The sequence below is a fragment of the Blastomyces dermatitidis genome (assembly GCF_000003525.1).
Source record: "Blastomyces dermatitidis ER-3 genomic scaffold supercont1.5, whole genome shotgun sequence".
Lineage (NCBI taxonomy): Eukaryota > Fungi > Ascomycota > Eurotiomycetes > Onygenales > Ajellomycetaceae > Blastomyces > Blastomyces dermatitidis.
The window spans coordinates 4,750,746-4,767,361 of NW_025544778.1; the positions used below are offsets into that span (position 1 = coordinate 4,750,746).

General features: G+C 48.2%; 7 protein-coding genes across 11 annotated transcripts; 3 read left to right on the forward strand and 4 right to left on the reverse strand.

Moving 5' to 3' along the window:
• Positions 1–55: 55 nt before the first annotated feature.
• On the reverse strand, positions 56–4,033 carry BDCG_05551. Of its 3 annotated transcripts, XM_045421239.1 has the most exons (3): positions 3,183–4,033; positions 2,726–3,021; positions 683–2,659 (listed from the first exon to the last, which is right to left on the reverse strand). In XM_045421239.1, exon 1 carries the CDS (start codon positions 3,824–3,826, stop codon positions 3,290–3,292), a length of 537 nt encoding a protein of 178 aa, XP_045281299.1. In that variant the 5' UTR covers positions 3,827–4,033; the 3' UTR covers positions 683–2,659; positions 2,726–3,021; positions 3,183–3,289. The 3 variants fall into 3 exon arrangements, with proteins under 3 accessions (XP_045281298.1, XP_045281299.1, XP_045277167.1); XM_045421238.1 differs by having other exon boundaries at positions 683–3,021; XM_045421237.1 differs by having other exon boundaries at positions 56–3,979.
• On the forward strand, positions 586–3,322 carry BDCG_05550 (alcohol dehydrogenase (NADP+)). Its single transcript, XM_045421236.1, has 3 exons — positions 586–1,829; positions 1,946–2,210; positions 2,335–3,322. Exons 1-3 carry the CDS (start codon positions 1,681–1,683, stop codon positions 2,827–2,829), a joined length of 909 nt encoding a protein of 302 aa, XP_045277166.1. The 5' UTR covers positions 586–1,680; the 3' UTR covers positions 2,830–3,322.
• Positions 3,364–6,386, forward strand: BDCG_05552 (PAP2 domain-containing protein). The gene is made up of 3 exons (XM_045421240.1): positions 3,364–4,413; positions 4,494–5,008; positions 5,093–6,386. Exons 1-3 carry the CDS (start codon positions 4,319–4,321, stop codon positions 5,719–5,721), a joined length of 1,239 nt encoding a protein of 412 aa, XP_045277168.1. The 5' UTR covers positions 3,364–4,318; the 3' UTR covers positions 5,722–6,386.
• Positions 6,182–7,108, reverse strand: BDCG_05553 (uncharacterized protein; the record flags this gene model as incomplete). The annotated part of the gene is made up of 2 exons (XM_045421241.1): positions 6,182–6,674; positions 6,750–7,108. The coding sequence occupies 2 exons, from the start codon at positions 7,106–7,108 to the stop codon at positions 6,182–6,184; spliced, it is 852 nt and encodes a 283-aa protein (XP_045277169.1).
• An 86-nt stretch (positions 7,109–7,194) lies between these two features.
• On the forward strand, positions 7,195–12,211 carry BDCG_05555 (tRNA ligase). The gene is made up of 2 exons (XM_045421243.1): positions 7,195–7,697; positions 7,759–12,211. Exon 2 carries the CDS (start codon positions 8,525–8,527, stop codon positions 10,964–10,966), a length of 2,442 nt encoding a protein of 813 aa, XP_045277171.1. The 5' UTR covers positions 7,195–7,697; positions 7,759–8,524; the 3' UTR covers positions 10,967–12,211.
• Positions 7,420–8,064, reverse strand: BDCG_05554 (ankyrin repeat protein; the record flags this gene model as incomplete). Its single annotated transcript, XM_045421242.1, has 1 exon — positions 7,420–8,064. One exon carries the CDS (start codon positions 8,062–8,064, stop codon positions 7,420–7,422), a length of 645 nt encoding a protein of 214 aa, XP_045277170.1.
• Positions 11,338–15,761, reverse strand: BDCG_05556 (SFT2 domain-containing protein). Of its 3 annotated transcripts, XM_045421244.1 has the most exons (7): positions 15,403–15,761; positions 14,409–15,322; positions 14,111–14,291; positions 13,432–13,836; positions 13,081–13,204; positions 12,576–12,726; positions 11,501–12,084 (listed from the first exon to the last, which is right to left on the reverse strand). In XM_045421244.1, the coding sequence occupies exons 4-7, from the start codon at positions 13,655–13,657 to the stop codon at positions 11,932–11,934; spliced, it is 654 nt and encodes a 217-aa protein (XP_045277172.1). In that variant the 5' UTR covers positions 13,658–13,836; positions 14,111–14,291; positions 14,409–15,322; positions 15,403–15,761; the 3' UTR covers positions 11,501–11,931. The 3 variants fall into 3 exon arrangements, with proteins under 3 accessions (XP_045281301.1, XP_045281300.1, XP_045277172.1); XM_045421246.1 differs by lacking the exon at positions 15,403–15,761 and having other exon boundaries at positions 11,338–12,084; positions 14,413–14,709; XM_045421245.1 differs by lacking the exon at positions 15,403–15,761 and having other exon boundaries at positions 11,338–12,084; positions 13,432–13,930; positions 14,413–14,709.
• Positions 15,762–16,616: the final 855 nt, after the last annotated feature.

Consider the following 16,616-nt stretch of genomic DNA (forward strand, 5'->3'; position numbering starts at 1 on the left):
AGGGCACAGATGGGGAGGTTGCGGATCGCATTAGCATTAGCATTAGCATTAGCATTAGCATTAGCATTAGCATTAGCATTAGCATTAACTAACATCTGGAGAACAATATATCATGTTATATCAGCGGGGCAAGTTCCTCTGCACCCCCTCACTACAATTATTCTTACAGGCTCGAGTGTCATCCCCAGCGAACCTAACCGTACATAAAGCTGCAGAACAATACGCTGCCAGTTGCTGATGGATGGGCGCATGAAGCCGTGAATTCGAGAATAGGCTGATATTACTATTTTTGGCACAATCATTCGTTCCAAGTCATCTATTGATCCTCTATTTGTTGGAATCTGGGCGTCTGGTGGGCTCCACGTCCCGCCTCAGCCACACTATCAACGTTTTTGGGAGCTGCATCATGATTCAGATTGAGTCAGATCAATACTTGGAATCTTATGCAACACCTTCTCGCACGAAAATTGCTTATTATGGTTAGAGGCTTTGCATGAGACCTGTATTTATGAATTCGGTGGCTTTTGCCAAGTAGATCCACCCCCCCAAGGTATGCCGTTACTGAATGTAAATAATTATAGAGAGGAGACAACCAGACGTACGGCCCTTGTACAGCTAATTCAGCCGAACCTCGAACCCCGAAAGATTCGAGAACCTTTCCTTTTTAACGCAGAGCAACGTGGCATTCGGGGCCGTTTGAGGGGCCAGGAGGGAGGGCTATATAGCATTTGCCATGTTGCGCTAGGGGAAAATGGTCAAACATTACGGCTACTGCGGGTTGCCACAACGAGGCTGTGTATTTTGGTATTTTGACCGGGAGTACACCAATAGTCAATGGGTAACGTATTATTAATATGCGTAGGGCTGCCGAGATTCTGCAACAATTTATACTATATAGGACGCAGCAGAGTCGAGAAGCTCCCCGTAAGGTTCCATACAGATGATGCCAGAAAAGGGAAAAAGAAAAAAGAAGAGAAAAAAGAGAAAAAAAGAAACTGCCGGTCCAACAAATTCCGGCACCCGCCTGCTCGCATCAGAAATAACAATAACTAATAATAATACAATAGGTAAGCAGTCTTTTTTTGCTTCTCCCTAAACGTGGGGATTTAACCTCATAACAAAATGAAAACCTCGGCCTAGAGACATGGACAGAATGAGATATCTTGCCCTCAGGAGCTCATTCATACCGGAACGTTCTTTTCTTCCACCTTTCTCTCTTTCAGTCATTTTATTTTTTGGCGAGAATTTGAGCAGCTTCATGGTTGCATGGATCTCTTCTATAACTATAACTTTGTACCTCACTACGGCATGATGAGACTGCAGTGATGACGTTCCAATTATGAGGTGAATTTCATGACATCACAGTGGCTTCGAAGTTTCGATCTCCCTCCCTTTTTTCCCCCGTTTAAGCATCCTTTGCCCCAATAGAAATAGTTAGATTAGTTATGGGGAAACAAATACCTTTTTCAAAGACGCAACAAGTCAAAGTGGTGCTTAGAAGAAGATTGAATTTTTTTGTTGTTGAGAGACGCTGCTCATATGGACGTCATAACCAGTACCGGAGTTTCCCAGCTTCCAACTGAATGAAGCAACATCTTACTTAACCTCAATTGAATTCCTCTTTTTTGGTTTCTATCCCATACGCATATCCCATACTCTAATTGGACCATTAAACAAACCATGGCCGCCTCACCCACAAAATTCAAGCTCAACACCAGCGCCTACATCCCAGCTATAGGCCTGGGGACTTGGCAAGACGAGGATGCGCAGGAGAAAGCTGTGCTGACCGCGCTGGAAGCCGGGTACCGCCATATCGATACAGCAGCCATGTAAGAGCAATCGAATTAACATTTCATCCCGCGGCCCCCTTTTTCAACACCACCCTCCCAAAATAAATATAAGCTAGGTAGCTAGCTGACCAACGTCGTAAACAAAAACCCTATAGCTACGGAACCGAAGCCGCCATCGGCCGTGCATTGAAAAAATGCGGAATTCCCCGGGACCAAATCTTCATCACCTCCAAGCTGTGGAATAACAAACACCACCCAGACGACGTCGACGCCGCTCTTAGCCAGTCACTGAAGGATCTGGGCGTGAGCTATGTGGATCTTTATCTCATGCATTGGCCCGTTGCCTTTGCGCGTGGGGACGAGCTGTTTCCCCAGGATGAACAGGGAAAGCGGAAGATTGCGAAGATTGATTATGTTGATGTATGTGTTTCTCCCCGCATCCCCACCACCTCCTCCTACTGGCCTCTCGGAACCCCAAACCTCCCCATCTACCCCAGGGGAATTCCAAATTTTATACTATTAAGTATACTTACAAACGCACCAGACATACAAAGCAATGGAAAAGCTCCAGCAATCCGGCAAAACCAAGGCGATAGGGATCTCCAACTTCTCCAAGGCGGAGGTCGAGCGACTGCTCGCTAACAGCTCCATTGTGCCCGCCGTTCACCAGATGGAACTGCACCCCTGGCTCCAGCAGGAGGAATTCGTAAAGTTCCACGCTAGCAAGGGAATTCATATTACACAGTATTCGTCACTGGGTAATCAGAATGAGATTTATAATCGGGAGAAGGTGGGGCGGATGCTTGATGATCCTGTTCTGAAGGAGGTGGCGGAGAAAACTGAGAAGACGTGTGCGCAGGTTGCGCTAGGTATGTGTGAATTCGATTTCTTTATATCGACTGCGGTCGTTGCAATATTTTCGCTGACTGGGATATCCTCTATTTTCCCTCTCTCTTTTAGCATGGGGAATTGCGCGCGGCCACTCCGTGCTCGTCAAGTCCAAGACGCCAGAACGCATCCTGCAGAACTTGCAATCTGATTTCCGTCTCAATCCTAAATATGTCAAGCAGATTGACGGCATTGATAAGAAGCTACGCTTTAACGATTCAAGTGAGGGTTTTGGGTATAGCTTCTTCACGGATTTGGAGGGCAAGTAGAAGTGAGATAGCGGCAGGGCAGATTGGTGTGTTTGGGGAGACCATTGATCCGGCAAAAACCATGCCCGGTGTTACTGTCATCGCATGTATAAGTAAATATATAGTAATTCACTGAAAGCTTTCGTTTTGACACAGCTTGAACACAGCTGCTAGCATCTTTTAGCTGCCTGCTATTCACGCACATGTACATGCATAAGTCCATCGATCGTCAGGGAGGGAAGACTGAAGAACATACTCAACAGACATGTCTTACACCACCTTCGGAGATATCCCTATCAACTCCCTGAGACAATGAGAGCCAATATACTCCACCATGAAACGGATAAAAATCCCTCAAGGAAGTCATCTCGTCAAAAACTTTGGCTTAAAATGCTTCTGATACCTCTCCAAGTCAAATACAGGTCCATCGGATAGTTCAGAACTATCAGGATCCCCTGCCCAGACAAATGTCCGACACTCGAACCCGCTCTGCTCCGTTGTAGAAGTGCTACCGTTATCATCGGTAAACTCCGCAACACAGCGGCGCCAGGCGTACGCTTTCGTCTCATATCTCTCCAGCAGTGTGAATTGCGCCGGGTGTTCGACTAGATAGAGCTTGCCGGGAATAGCATCATCATCAGCAGCAGCATCGACACCTTCCCCACCCTCCGTTCTGCTACCATTGGAGCTGGAGGGCTTGGGGATGAGAGTGGGATAGGGACCCCACATCTTCATTTTGTAGTTTCTGAGCTTTGCGGCGCGGAGAGGCGGCGGAGGACTGGGGAGAGCTAGGACATGTTGGAGGACGTCGAGGTCCATGAGGGAGCCGTAGACGAAGAGGTAGGTGGTTTTCCATGGCGGGTCGATTTGAGGAGCAGTCCCGTCTCGAGAGGACTCCATGATGATAAATAAGTGTTAGTAGTAGCTGGAGCTAGAGGATTGTCGGAAGGCATGATTTGTGGTAAGGTTTATTATAAGAGGCCAGAAGGAGATGATGACGAGAAATTTGGTACCCAAGTTGATCCCAAGGAACTGCGCCCAGGTTGACCCAAATACTCCGTATGTCGCTATAGATCGGATTCCACTAAAAATACATTACTGCCCTAACGTTAACCCCTCGAATCTCGAGTTCTGGGCGGCTATTGTAAGCGCCGATCTGCCTAAATATTTATTTACCCTTGCGTGGTGACTATATTCCTGGAGAGCTCTAGATCTGCAGCGCAACACGGACAGACAGTCTCTCTCAGCTTTGTTCTATCTGTAATACCTCTGTCATCTGTTTGAACACTGGCTACTACTGCCTTGCTATTTCTCCGCTCTGAATAAATCTACGATCTCCCATTTTTCAAAATTTAACTATCATATGCCGTGCAATTTTGCAATCCAACTCAAATGGCTCCTCCAAACCTGCTCGCAGCCTTTCACCGTGACTCGCAGTTCTCGAAACGGCTCATAGCTTCATATGTGTTAGACTGGATAATAATACTGTACGTGATCGACTGGGGAAGAATACATTTTCATCCAGCTTCTTTGATTTCTAAACGAATTGCTAACTCGCAGATTGTAGGGTAACCGCAGCCGCAGCTCGCATTTTGAAGCTCGCAGAACCTAACAGAAACCCCTTCTCGCTCACCGACCCAAGCATATCATACCCGTTTACCGTTGATGAAACCGTTAAAGTTACCGTTTTGGTCCTGGTTAGCCTCATCGCGCCCGCAGTTATCATATTTCTCGGGAGCATTTTTTTCGTCCCAGGTCTCACGGCGGCCAAACATGCGCCCAAGGCTGCAGTATGGCGACGCAAATTGTGGGAGTGGAATGTTGGATGGATGGGATTAGGCATCGCGTATGCTGGGACATATGCGTCTACAGAGGCTCTTAAGGTCATATACGGGAAACCTCGACCGGATCTGCTTAGTCGCTGTAATCCGAATTTGTCAGATATTGCAGCGCATGTGGTTGGAGGTCTGGGGGAAAGGCTTGACGGCGCGCCGCTTCTCGTCTCGTATACGATCTGCCAGAATACCTCTAAGAAACTCGCCCGGGATGGCTTTGTGAGCTTTCCCAGCGGACACGCCTCGTGTAAGTGGCACTTGAATCCTTGTGGCGAGAGAGGTGGGAAATCTAGATTATCTGAAGCCCATACTAATACCTCCCACCCCACAGTATCATTCGCAGGCCTCACCTACCTAACCCTCTGGTTTTGCGCAAAGTTCTCCGTTTCCATCCCGTACCTCGCACCAAGACATTATACCCCAGATACCCGACAAACTGCCTTCTCAACATACACCGCCACAGCCAACCACACCCGCAGCACCAGCAAAGACCCAACCCCCTTCGATGAACCCTACCCCAGCACCTCCCTCACAAACCCCTCACAAACCCCCATCGCCCTCCGAGCCCAATCCGCGGCCCCACCAACCTACCTCCTCGCCCTCGCCGCCGTCCCAATCGTCCCCGCAACCTACATAGCCTCTAGCCGCTGGTTCGACAACCGCCATTTCGGCTTCGATATCCTCTTCGGCAGCCTGCTGGGCATCTTCTTCGCCTGGCTGGGGTTCCGCTGGTACCACTTGCCGCTGAGCGCGGGCGGTGCGGGCTGGGCTTGGGGCGCGCGGAGTCCTGAGCGTGCGTTCTTTGCTGGGGTGGGGGTTGATGGGTATGTGCGGCATGAGTGTCTTGTTGAGGGAAGGGAGGAGGATGGGCGGGCGCCGGGGGCGGCGGCGGCGACGTCGTATTCCCCTTCGTCGAGGCCGGGAAGTGGGGTGGTGAGGAGGGGAGGAGATAATGTTTGAGAGGAACGTGTGGTTTTTTTCCCATTATGGATTGGGGAGTGATATTTCATCGATATTTGGCATTTGATATTTATTCATATTTTATGTTGTTTCGGGTATCCAGTGACGTGTGCTTTTCTTGATTTACTATGCTTTTCGGAATTAAGATATCCATATAAGTTAACTTTTAACTTCATGAGCGGGCAAAGCAATTGTACATTTCATATGTTCCATTCTAGAAAAAGGCATTTAATAGTAACGCAGTATAGTACAGGTATTTGTGCTGTGTAATTCAACCTTGCCGGGTTTTCTCCTAATGCCAGCTCATATAACACACAATTGGTTGGGATATTATATGCCGTCCAACCTCTGGTAAGATCCAAATATATGAAAGCTACCTAAACTCCGTGAAAAAACGTAAAGCTCCCAAACCATGCCAAGTTTCACTCAACGCCCATCAAACTTATCGAGCGACACCCGTTCATCTCCAGCCCCCCACCCTCCCTTCATCCCACCTAGCCCTCATTTCCCTCCTATTCTCCAACCTCGCCCCCTCCGTCCTAACCCTCCTAACCCACTCCACAACCTCCCTTTCAGTCGCCTTCTCTTCACTACCCTGCTCACTCTCCAAAAAGCTCTCCTCAACCGCTCGACACACAGCTTCTTGCTCCGCAATGCCCGCCACGAGGCGCTGATATAACGCCTTAGGTGACCATGGCTCCAAGGCAGTGTCAAGCTCGCCCTGCTTCTTGCGCCAGGAGAGTTCGAGGGATTGGTGGTGGAGGAGAAGGGATTCGGTGGAGGCGCGGAGGTTGTGTAGGTGTGTTTCGAGGGAGAGGAGGTGGGTGGCTAGTTTTTTGTTGGCGGTTAGGAGGGTCGTGAGGTGGGCTTGTGTAGCTGCGTAGGAAGAGTGGGTGGTTGCAAGGGCGTGGAGGAGGGTGGGGTTTTGGAGGATGGAGTGGAGGTCCGGGGTTCTGTGTATGTGTATGTGTGTGGCTTGGTTAGTTAAAGGTTTGCGAGGCGGCATGTGTTTGGGATAATCAACGTACGATTTATCTTTCAGAGCATCTGGGAGCCAGCCGTCCTCTACGTTTGGCGGTTGTGGAAGCTTGTCGGCGGAGAATGCATCATCTGGTAAGGAATCGGGTGGGCGTGCTGTAGCTGGATCTCCATGGTGACCTGGTTGGCCCTGGGTAGTAGAAGGCTCTCGAGCTGCGGAGCTGGATAATGGGGGAGGAAAAGGTAGCGGGGAGCCAGCATGGGGCGTTCCCTTGCGGCTGGCTTCATGGCTGGTTGGTTTCGGCGGCGGTGGGGGAGGGGTTTCGGTGTCGAGGGAAGGGTTGGAGCCTGGAGGATTCCCCGGATATGAGGAGGAGAGCGTAGAATACGGTACAGGTGGTAGAGACATGATAAATGTCCGTGGCAGTGGAAGAATGGGATGGTTGTTGGTGAGGAGGGTTGGTTGATTGACGGATTGATTGTTAGTGGTGGTGACTGTGATGTCACCTGATCAAATTTTTGGAAGCTGTGGAAGAAAAGTCAAAAAGAGGTTTCAAGCACTCCAAGCTTCCAAAGTCCGTTGATAAGGCTGTAAACTATGGCTGGCACTGTATACGGGTTCGGTGTATTGTTGTATTTAGCATCTATCATGTACTGTGTGCATGCGCTGGATTTCAAGTGGTATATGTCCAGCATTCGTAAAGCGTGAAATACCGCCCTCTATTCAGTCCGTCGTCTAACGTCCCGCTCCTGTGTTTCTGCATTCACCCCTCTAATTGCATCCGTCACTAATTGACGAAGTTCCCGCTGTCCTTCTTCAGTGTGAATATTTTCCTTTGCAGCAAGCTCCTCAATCCTCCTCTTGAATTCCGGGTCCACCACCTCATCTCCGATTGCAGCTGGGTCAGGCATGCTTCCAACATTTACCGTCACGTTAGGCGGAATCGTTGTAGATGAATTCAGTAGTTGGTCCTGGCCGTCTGTAGTCTGGCTGCCCCGTAGGTATTCGATCAATTGTGGGTATTCCCCATCACTGGCAATTGACTCCTCAGCCTTCAGTCCAAGGTGATTCTTGTGCTCCCTATCCACACCAAGTTCCTCGATCAAGCAGCGGGCCACATCGACGGACTCCGTGACAAAAAGACAGGTTTCTCCATCCTCGTCGACTAGGTTTACGTTTACCTGGAGTTCTTGGACGAGCGCGCGGAGCAGGTCGACATGGCCGTACGATGCCGCGGCGTGCAGGAGGGAATACCCAGTGCCGTCCTGGGACGAAGCTAAGGCGGGGTTGGACCGAAGGAGCGGGAGGAGGGAGGGCGAATTGTCTGCTGCAAGCGTGTAGATATTGGGCTGAGCGGAGGACATAATGAGATGCGGATATCTCCTTCTACTAGAAAATAATATACAAATCACAGGGCTGTGAATAATGAGAACTGGTTAAACTGAACTAATAATGGTTTTGGGTTGAGCACCACCGCCAAAAAAAAAAAAAAAAAAAAAAAAAAAAAAAAAAAAAAAAAAAAAAAAGCCGGATTTAGTTAGTAGCTGCTAGAGCTCCATCAATTAAGAACCTCGAAACTTCGGATTTAGCATCATCAGCTCAGGAAATAGGCAGCCAACTACAACTCATTCGCTTGCATTATCTGCCTAGGAATTTCTAGTAAACTGATTCATAGATCTTTTCCATCAACTCGAGTGGCAAGATTGCAGAACCCTTTGCTGTTGTACTAGAATTGCCCCGCTTCGCCTCTTTAACCTCCCATTTCCCCCCTCCCAACAGCTTGATCCTTTTCCCGTTTGAATATTCATTTCGCAGATCGGAATCATGGTTCAACAAGACGTTAATGAGGTCACCCAGCTTGTTCACACGTTAGAGGCCGCGAGCGGAAAGAAAAAGCAACCAGGAAAGAAGACCTTCTCCTGCAAGAAGAGCACCTTTCCAGTCGCGGGGTCAGATATCAACGTGGACTCATGGAGGTTCCAGGATTGGGATTACAAACGGGATGACATGCCAACCTATGCTCGCGGTCTCTTTACGACCAAGAACAGGAACAATCAGTATGAAATCGCCGTTCGAGGATACGACAAGTTTTTCAACGTGGAGGAAGTTACCTCGACACGGTGGAGAAATATTGAGCGCAATACTCGAGGGCCATATGAGTTAAGCGTTAAAGAAAATGGCTGCATTATTTTCATATCTGGCTTGGAGGATGGCACTCTGCTGGTATGCAGCAAACACTCAACAGGCGCTAGAGCCGATGTCAACCTCAGCCACGCTGTTGCTGGTGAAAACTGGGTGAAGCGGCATGTAGCCTCCGTTGGTAAGACGATGGAGGATTTGGCCAAGGCACTGAGAGGCAGTAATCTAACTGCTGTTGGGGAGCTTTGTGACGACAGCTTTGAGGAGCATGTTCTCCCCTATGATGAGGAGGCGTCTGGCATCTACCTCCACGGCCTCAACTACAATGTCTCCGAATTCGCTACCCTGCCTAGCCGTGATGTTCACAGATTTGCTGATGAATGGGGATTTAAGAAGGCGAAGTACCTCGAGAAAGATTCCGTTTCCGAAGTGAAGACTTTCTTAGATAAATGCGCAGAGACTGGATCGTGGGATGGTAGGGACACCGAAGGTTTTGTTGTCCGGTGTCAAATAAGTGAAGGGGGTGTCAGTCCATACAGAGACTGGTTCTTCAAGTACAAGTTTGAAGAACCATACCTCATGTACAGGCAGTGGCGCGAAGCCACCAAGGCAGTGATTGGAGGAAGGCAACCAAAAATCAAGAAGCATGTGGCTATCACAGAAGAATATCTTGATTACGCAAAGAGGCAGCTTGCCAAGGATCCTATGCTTGCGAAGCTCTACAACCAAAACCACGGCATTATCGCAATGAGAGATGGCTTCTTGAAAGAGAGAGGGCTGAAGGGTTCAGAGATCATTGCCATGGAAATAGCCCAAGGAGATGCGACTTCGCCTCTTGCTAACGTGACACAAGATATCGTCTTAGTACCAGTCGCCTCAATTGGATGTGGTAAAACCACTCTAGCCCTCGCCCTTGTGAAGTTATTTGGCTGGGGACATATCCAGAATGATAATATTCAGGGACAGAAGAACCGCCCAAAAAGATTTGCACAAGAGGTAACCAGTTCGCTTGCAACGCATAAAGTCGTCATTGCAGATCGCAACAATCACCAAAGACGGGAAAGGAACCAGATCATTGACGATGTTCAACGAGCCATACCTAAGGCTAAATTTGTTGCCCTCCACTATGTCCATGAGCCCAAACAAATATTGCTGAATGATATTAGAAAAGTTACGCAGGCAAGAGTACTAGAACGAGGGGATAACCACCAGACAATCCAGGCCAGTAGCAAAGACAGAGACTCGGTCATTTCTATTATGGAAGGCTTTTTGAGTCGGTTTGAAGCCATCGACACAGACCGCGACCCTGACGACGGGTTTGATGAAGTGATAGATCTGGATGTAACCGCCTCCTCCCGTGAAAACCTGGAGAAGGTCATCTCAGCTATACACTCCTCATTTCCAAAGCTCATGGACGGCAAACTGCCAACCTCATCTGACCTAGACAACGCCATCGATGAAGCCATGAAAAACTACAAAGTCGACACAAAACACGACCTCAGATTCTCGAACACCAACAGGTTCTCGAAACCAGCACCACGAGAATCCCCTGACCAGCTCGTCAGACGCATAGATTACTTTAACATCTCCTTCAATACCAGCCAAATAACCACCCTACTCTCCTCCCTCTTCCCGCCTTCAACACCACCCGAAAAAATGAAACTATACAACCACCTTAAAAACTCCCGTCGCATCCAACCTTCATTCCACGTGACCCTAATCCACCGCGCCTCCCAACCAACCGACCCAGACATCTGGACCTACTACGCAAACCTCTACAAAGCCGCCATCCAAAAACAACAACCCAACCCGACAAACGGCTACGTCCTCGAAACCCCAACCCTAGGCTCCACCCGCGTCCGCGTCGAGCGGCTAGTTTGGGACGACAGAATCATGGCATTTGTCGCGCGCATTGTACCGCGGGATGGGGACTCGTGGCCGTGCGCGAATGAGATTCCGCATATCACGATCGGCACGGCTACGCCCGAGGTGAAGCCGAAGGAGAGCAATGACTTGTTGAAGCGTTGGTTAGAGGTTGGGGCTGGAGGCGAGACGGGGATTTGGGAGGCTGAGGTGTCTTGTGTCACGGTACTAGAGGGGAGTGTTGGGGAGGTGTTGAGGCGGTAGTAGAGAGCCAGGGAGATAGAACGGGGGGGGAAGGGAAAGAGGGGGAAGCGGTACGGCGAATTACTCTTTTACTAGAGGCTAAACGGAGAAACGTTGTGTGTGATTTTCTTTTTATAAATAGGCACTTTATTCCTTATGATATACGTGCTTTCCCCCTTACACAACTTATCTCATCGAAAGGTGAGGATATATTGATTCCCTGCAATTCAAGCCTTGTTTATCTGGTAGGCGAAATTTAAATGGGCGAGTAGAATGGCTGGAATGGGTCGTGCTGCTAACGAGTATGATATTTTTACTTCACTTTTCATCTGTGTTAAGTCTTGCGACTCCATGATATGAAAATACGGGATTGGTATGATTACAAGGGGGGATAGAATCTGAATTTTCGGGAAATCACTGAACGAGCGGATTATTCCACCACAATCCCGTTATTCAGGTGAAATGGCGATATTGGAGTGGAGGAAATATGAATTTAAACTTACACATACCCCAGTGGAATCAACAGGTTTCGCCTTAAAATACCAAGATATATGATTGGGACAGTCACGATTTTTTATGTATTGGTGCTGTATGTATGTGTGTATGTGCCTGTCTATCAAAGGTATCGCGAATTTACCAAATCCATTATGGCAAAGGGGGAACATGAGGATGTCGGAGCAAAAAGGAGAAAAGGAGAAAAAGAGAAAAAGAAAAGGAAATCCCCATCCAAAATTGTAGTATGGGAGCAGCGTTTACCCCATTCCAACCGTTTAACAGAAAACAATACTGGAAAGGAAATGAGGAAGATAAATGGATGGCAAATGAGCAATAACAGGGGTATATAGAAACTATAGGATGGTTTAGTAAACGTAGCCTTTGCAAGAAGAGCATGTCAGCTCGAAGGGAAAAATTCGAAAGTAGTATTACATTTGCATTCATTACGCTGCCCCTCGCTTTCACATTCTCTCCCTCTTGCCTCTATTTCCTCAATCACTCATCCAAGCCGCAACCCTACCTCCCCCAACTCGCGTTGCTAGTCTCAAGCCCGTGCTGCCCATGGGGAAATAACTCACGAGATACCAAACGAGCGCGACGAGTTGAAAAATGCTGGATATCAAGGTGAGAAGTGTGGAGTGGAGCTGCGCGGGGGCGAGATTGAAACTCAAAAGGTTAGCAGATGACTCGTCGTGGATATGGATTTAGATTGGTACGGATAGGGCGGAACGGCCCATGCCCTTTAGGATTTGTATGATAATGCAAGATTAGGGAGGAAGGGAAAGTGAGAGGGGTCAAGGGGAATTGGGAAGGGGGGAAGGGGGGAAGGGGACCAGGAGACGGAATATACGGATTTGGGCGCCAATCACTTCCGCCTCCCGACGGCACTGTTTTTGCCACGAAATGCATGAGGAATAAATGAAATGCAAGTAGAGCTGAGAATGTAACAGTTGGGTCACCCAAAAGAGAGTAGCAGGTGGGACAGAAGAGCAGGCTAAGGGAAATTTAGAAGATGCGAATTTCTGAAAAGAAGAGCAATGGATAAATCGCAAAACGGAAAAACTGTGTGAAGACTTTCCCAATGGGGAAATATGAATGAAAATCCGGAATATGCAGACTAAAAAAGTGGACTTACTCCGATAGCAAAGTAGAGAGTCAAGCCGATCGATGCGAAGTATGCGCCGGTGAACGGAAGGCGAGGCCCGGATGCTAAATGCTTGACATATGCCACAGGTCCCATGAGAACAGCCCAGGAGGCGAGAAAGAGGACGGATCCCACAGACCACCTTAAAAAAGCAAAAGTGTTAGCTATAACCTTAGATATGAGACATCTAAAACCGCAACCGGATGTATGATAGCTCTAACACGCCCAAGGGAAAGTGGAGCATCTCGGAGACCGGCCCGGATTGAATAGTAGATGACAAGGTACGCCAGGAATGACATGGAGTGAGAGCAGGGTCAACAAGCTGATGCTGGTAATCGCATAGTGGTTGTTCAAGAACTGAGGGAATGCAGCCCTTTCGTAAACATATTACTTTGTGTGGGTGGGCAAAACTCGGCCGCATACGTCATTGCTGAAAGAGTTCAAGGCAGCTTTTAGGGAAAAGGGGGGGTGCTTCTGAAATAAAAATTAAACTTACAGAACTGCAAACTTCCGTGCCCTGAACATTAGAGGGAATAATATGAGCCCTATGCATATACTAAAGCAGACAAGAGCACCAATATTACACCCAGCAAATATCAGCATTCGGTCCCATCGAGTCACTGCGTAGCAAAAGCAGAGATGTTAGCATCATTCGAAAACCGCGAATAGGAAGCCGAGAGCAATGCATCGTTTGTGAATTTGAGGTTGAGAGGGTAACTCCACGGTGGAACATGCATGTGAGTCTGTGCGGACGCAGGAACTGAGGTGTGTCACTTGTACGCTGACCATAGAGATGGCATGAAATAGTCAAGACATCTACATCAGGAAGGTGTGTCATGAGACTCACATGAAAACCATGTTTCGTCCTCTTCTCGCCTTGTTGGGGCCGGTAAGGGTGCAGCTGAATCGTCTTGCGCAGGAAGCTGAACATAACCCCGATTCGCAAAAGGGTTAAGTGATTGAAGGTTCGAGAATACAGAGTTCGAGGCTGTGCGATTTGTAGATGCGGTATCCGGTTCCCTCCGTGCCCATCCCATGGAATTCATGGAGTCACGAAACGAGGCGGACGCCATCTTTTTCGATAACCGTTGGCGTGGTTTTCAACGTTGATTTGCTGTTTTGCACGGTTTCCGTACTTAAGCTTCTTATTTTCCGACTTCGTTCAAACAGAAACGCCCGACGTCATTCAATAAAACGGGTAGGTATCGGCTCGCTTCGTCCCGAGGGATCTGCATTCAAATCCAGACCGTAGCTAATACGTACTCCCTCCCAGAGAGCCAAAATATGTAAGTCAATATCTCTCGCAGATAATATGTAGCTAAAATGAAAGTGTGGTGTGGGGGTAGCTGTTGGTCAGATGGTTATTATTATATTCATTGGACAAGCTATAGAAGTACGTTAGAAGTACGTGGTGCTTAGGGCGGTGTGGGGGTTTTTGGGGGGGGGGGGGGGGGGGGGGGAGGGGTAGTGTTGCCGAGATCCCAGAAGCGCTCCATTCCATTTTCATTAGGCCACGGTAAACTTACCCCGTGTCTGGTGCTGCCCCGGTATAATAATTAATAATGTATACTAGCAAGGAGAAGCTGATGATATAGAAAGCTGGCGTAGTGGTAGTGATCAGTAGTATCTCGAGATGGAGGGTTGGCGGACAAAGACACGAAGTGGCCGTGATAATATCTAAAGGGTCTAGTCCGAAGGTGCGAATATCTAAACCATCGTGAGTTAGCTTGGGGTCAGCATCAACTGAAGATTAGTATCAGATGATCATTTTAAGGCTGGTTTTGCTCTTAGCAGAGGGTCGTGAGAAACTTGGATGGGACGCACAAACCTGGTGAGTCGGTGCGCAGGGAGCTACCTGAGTGGAATCTATGAGGAAGAAATCCCAAGGGAACCCTACAGGATTGACACAGGATCCTCGCTAGGCGGTATCCGAAGAATGGAGCTGTTGGAGCCGCTTGAAGACCGCTTGCAGGAGTGATGATGCTGTTGGAACGGAGGTTTGGTTTGGCGCAAGATGCGGCTCAGTGGGCATGGTGGTGGCTTAGTCACCTCGTAACTAACTTCATGCTTCGGTGTTCCAGCCACAACCAGCTAAAAAAAAAAAAAAAAAAAAAAAGCAAATCATCTTCCCCAGATCTCAACAAAGCTAGCAAGCAAGCAGCAACGACATTGTGGTGGAGAAGCAACGGGCAGCCCCACTGTTTAAGAACTGCTACATAAATCGGCGACGAGCCGCTCCCCGTTTACCAACATCCAGGGATGGGTTATTTAGCGCCCTTTTGACTTCATCCCGAGCAGCGATATCTACCGCTTCTCCTTGGAGCACAAAAAAAGGCTACGCAGAGCTTCTGATTCGCCCTTGGTGATCGAAGGTCTCTGGTTCCTACACCTTCTATCCCTCACACCTTTGAAGGAGGGGGGGGGGTTTCCTGTTTTTCTCTAATTGCCCGTTCTCCTTTGATGCCAGATCGAATCATGGATATGCGTGTCCAACCTATGGGCAAGGTTTTTTTTTTTTTTTTTTTTTTTTTTTTTTTTTTGGTCGTTGCAGTCATGGTGGCTTGCTTACATGGAGATTTTATCTCTGGCCAGACCCTAGTATTTGAGAAGAGGAAACATGCCGTATTTCCGCAAGAAACTTCGCCTGTACCGTTGCCTCAAAATATGGGGTTGAATGTTTTGAGGAACGGGACGATTGGTAGTCGATATCTGCGGAGTCGTGGACTAGCTCACAACAACTAGACAGGATCTATCAGTCTCCATTGTCAAATGTCAACTGAGACACTTGGAGGGGCATTGAGCCAATCGATAAGCCTACCAAAAATGACCATGGGGAGGAATTTGCCACATTGTCCTAGACGTCCGTCCTACCACATCTGAGTTGACACACAGGGCGTTGATCGTTGCTAAAGGGTCCCCGTTGTCCTAGTCCCTGACATGAGAAACTCAGACAAGTAGCGCTACGCCATGATTGGAAAAGTCGGCATCCCGTCCGATAATGGGGACTTTGTGCGACATGAAAACAAGGATATTCTCCTCGGCCTGCTGCCAAAACGGAGCGTTATTTATCATCATAGCGAGCGCGTGCAATTTTGCGCAAGAAATGAAAAAAGGCGAGAGGCACCCCCGCCCCTGAAGAAGGGTGAGATGACGACTTTTTTGTTTTTTTTTTTTTTTTTCAACTTGGAGCCCAGCATGAAAAAAGGATCAGTCCATTTGGAATCGAAGAAACCATGATTTCGCATTAAGAAACTAACACACTTCTCCCCACATCCCAACTGTCTCCGTTTTAAGTTGCCGCACGGGAACCCCGTATTACCTCCCGCCAAAGTCCAAGCTTGCGGGCCAACAAGAAGGAACCGTAGGAATATTCCGTCTGGGATAAACCTAGTTTAGCCTCTGCCAAACTACAATTCCTGGAATAAACAATAAATGGAAAGCACTAATGCGTTTTTTCTTCTTCGTATGAAGAAAGCTCCCATTTGGCATCGGGGATTTTTACAAGAGCCCCAGCTAAGAACTCCACCATCCCTTTGCATCCGAGATACGAGATGCCCTCCACACCTCGTTCCGGATGTACCGCTTCTGGGAACCGCTATTTTAAATTGCCGGGGCCGGGTGACTATCACCACTGCGCGTCAAAACGTGAAAAGCCCTAGAAAACCTTGGAAGAGAGCTCCAGGATCACCCATCTTTCCCACCCTTGTGAAGGTATTTTCTAGAACGCGAACTAATCCCAGAAAGCTATCAGCTCACCGAAAGCGACCTCCCACCTCCCCCAAGTGCAGCCTTTTGATCTAGCTATGCAGTTCCATGTCGCAGATCACTTTAAAGCACATCTAGAAGATGCAAACTATCAAAATATAAACTGGCATCGAAAAGGGCAAATAGGACATAGCTACGTAGTTTTTCGCTATATGATAGTGAGAGATTTTGATATACATACATATAACTATATACCAATCAGATGCTTATGCTTATACAGTAAACTTAAACCTACACCCCTTTGCGAAGGAAACAATAAGACTCAGA

Coding starts and splice junctions, on each gene's coding strand:
- BDCG_05555 (XM_045421243.1), top strand. CDS start 8,525: ATGGTTCAACAAGACGTTAATGAGGTCACCCAGCTTGTTCACACGTTA.
- BDCG_05552 (XM_045421240.1), top strand. CDS start 4,319: ATGGCTCCTCCAAACCTGCTCGCAGCCTTTCACCGTGACTCGCAGTTC. Junction 4,414..4,493: donor TTAGACTGGATAATAATACT/GTACGTGATCGA, acceptor CGCAGATTGTAG/GGTAACCGCAGCCGCAGCTC. Junction 5,009..5,092: donor TCCCAGCGGACACGCCTCGT/GTAAGTGGCACT, acceptor CCCACCCCACAG/TATCATTCGCAGGCCTCACC.
- BDCG_05551 (XM_045421237.1), bottom strand. CDS start 3,826: ATGGAGTCCTCTCGAGACGGGACTGCTCCTCAAATCGACCCGCCATGG.
- BDCG_05556 (XM_045421246.1), bottom strand. CDS start 13,657: ATGGCGTCCGCCTCGTTTCGTGACTCCATGAATTCCATGGGATGGGCA. Junction 12,727..13,080: donor GCACGGAAGTTTGCAGTTCT/GTAAGTTTAATT, acceptor TGCTTTTTTAAG/GTGGTCTGTGGGATCCGTCC. Junction 12,085..12,575: donor CTCTCTACTTTGCTATCGGA/GTAAGTCCACTT, acceptor GCCCCCGCGCAG/CTCCACTCCACACTTCTCAC.
- BDCG_05550 (XM_045421236.1), top strand. CDS start 1,681: ATGGCCGCCTCACCCACAAAATTCAAGCTCAACACCAGCGCCTACATC. Junction 1,830..1,945: donor CATATCGATACAGCAGCCAT/GTAAGAGCAATC, acceptor AAAACCCTATAG/CTACGGAACCGAAGCCGCCA. Junction 2,211..2,334: donor CGAAGATTGATTATGTTGAT/GTATGTGTTTCT, acceptor CAAACGCACCAG/ACATACAAAGCAATGGAAAA.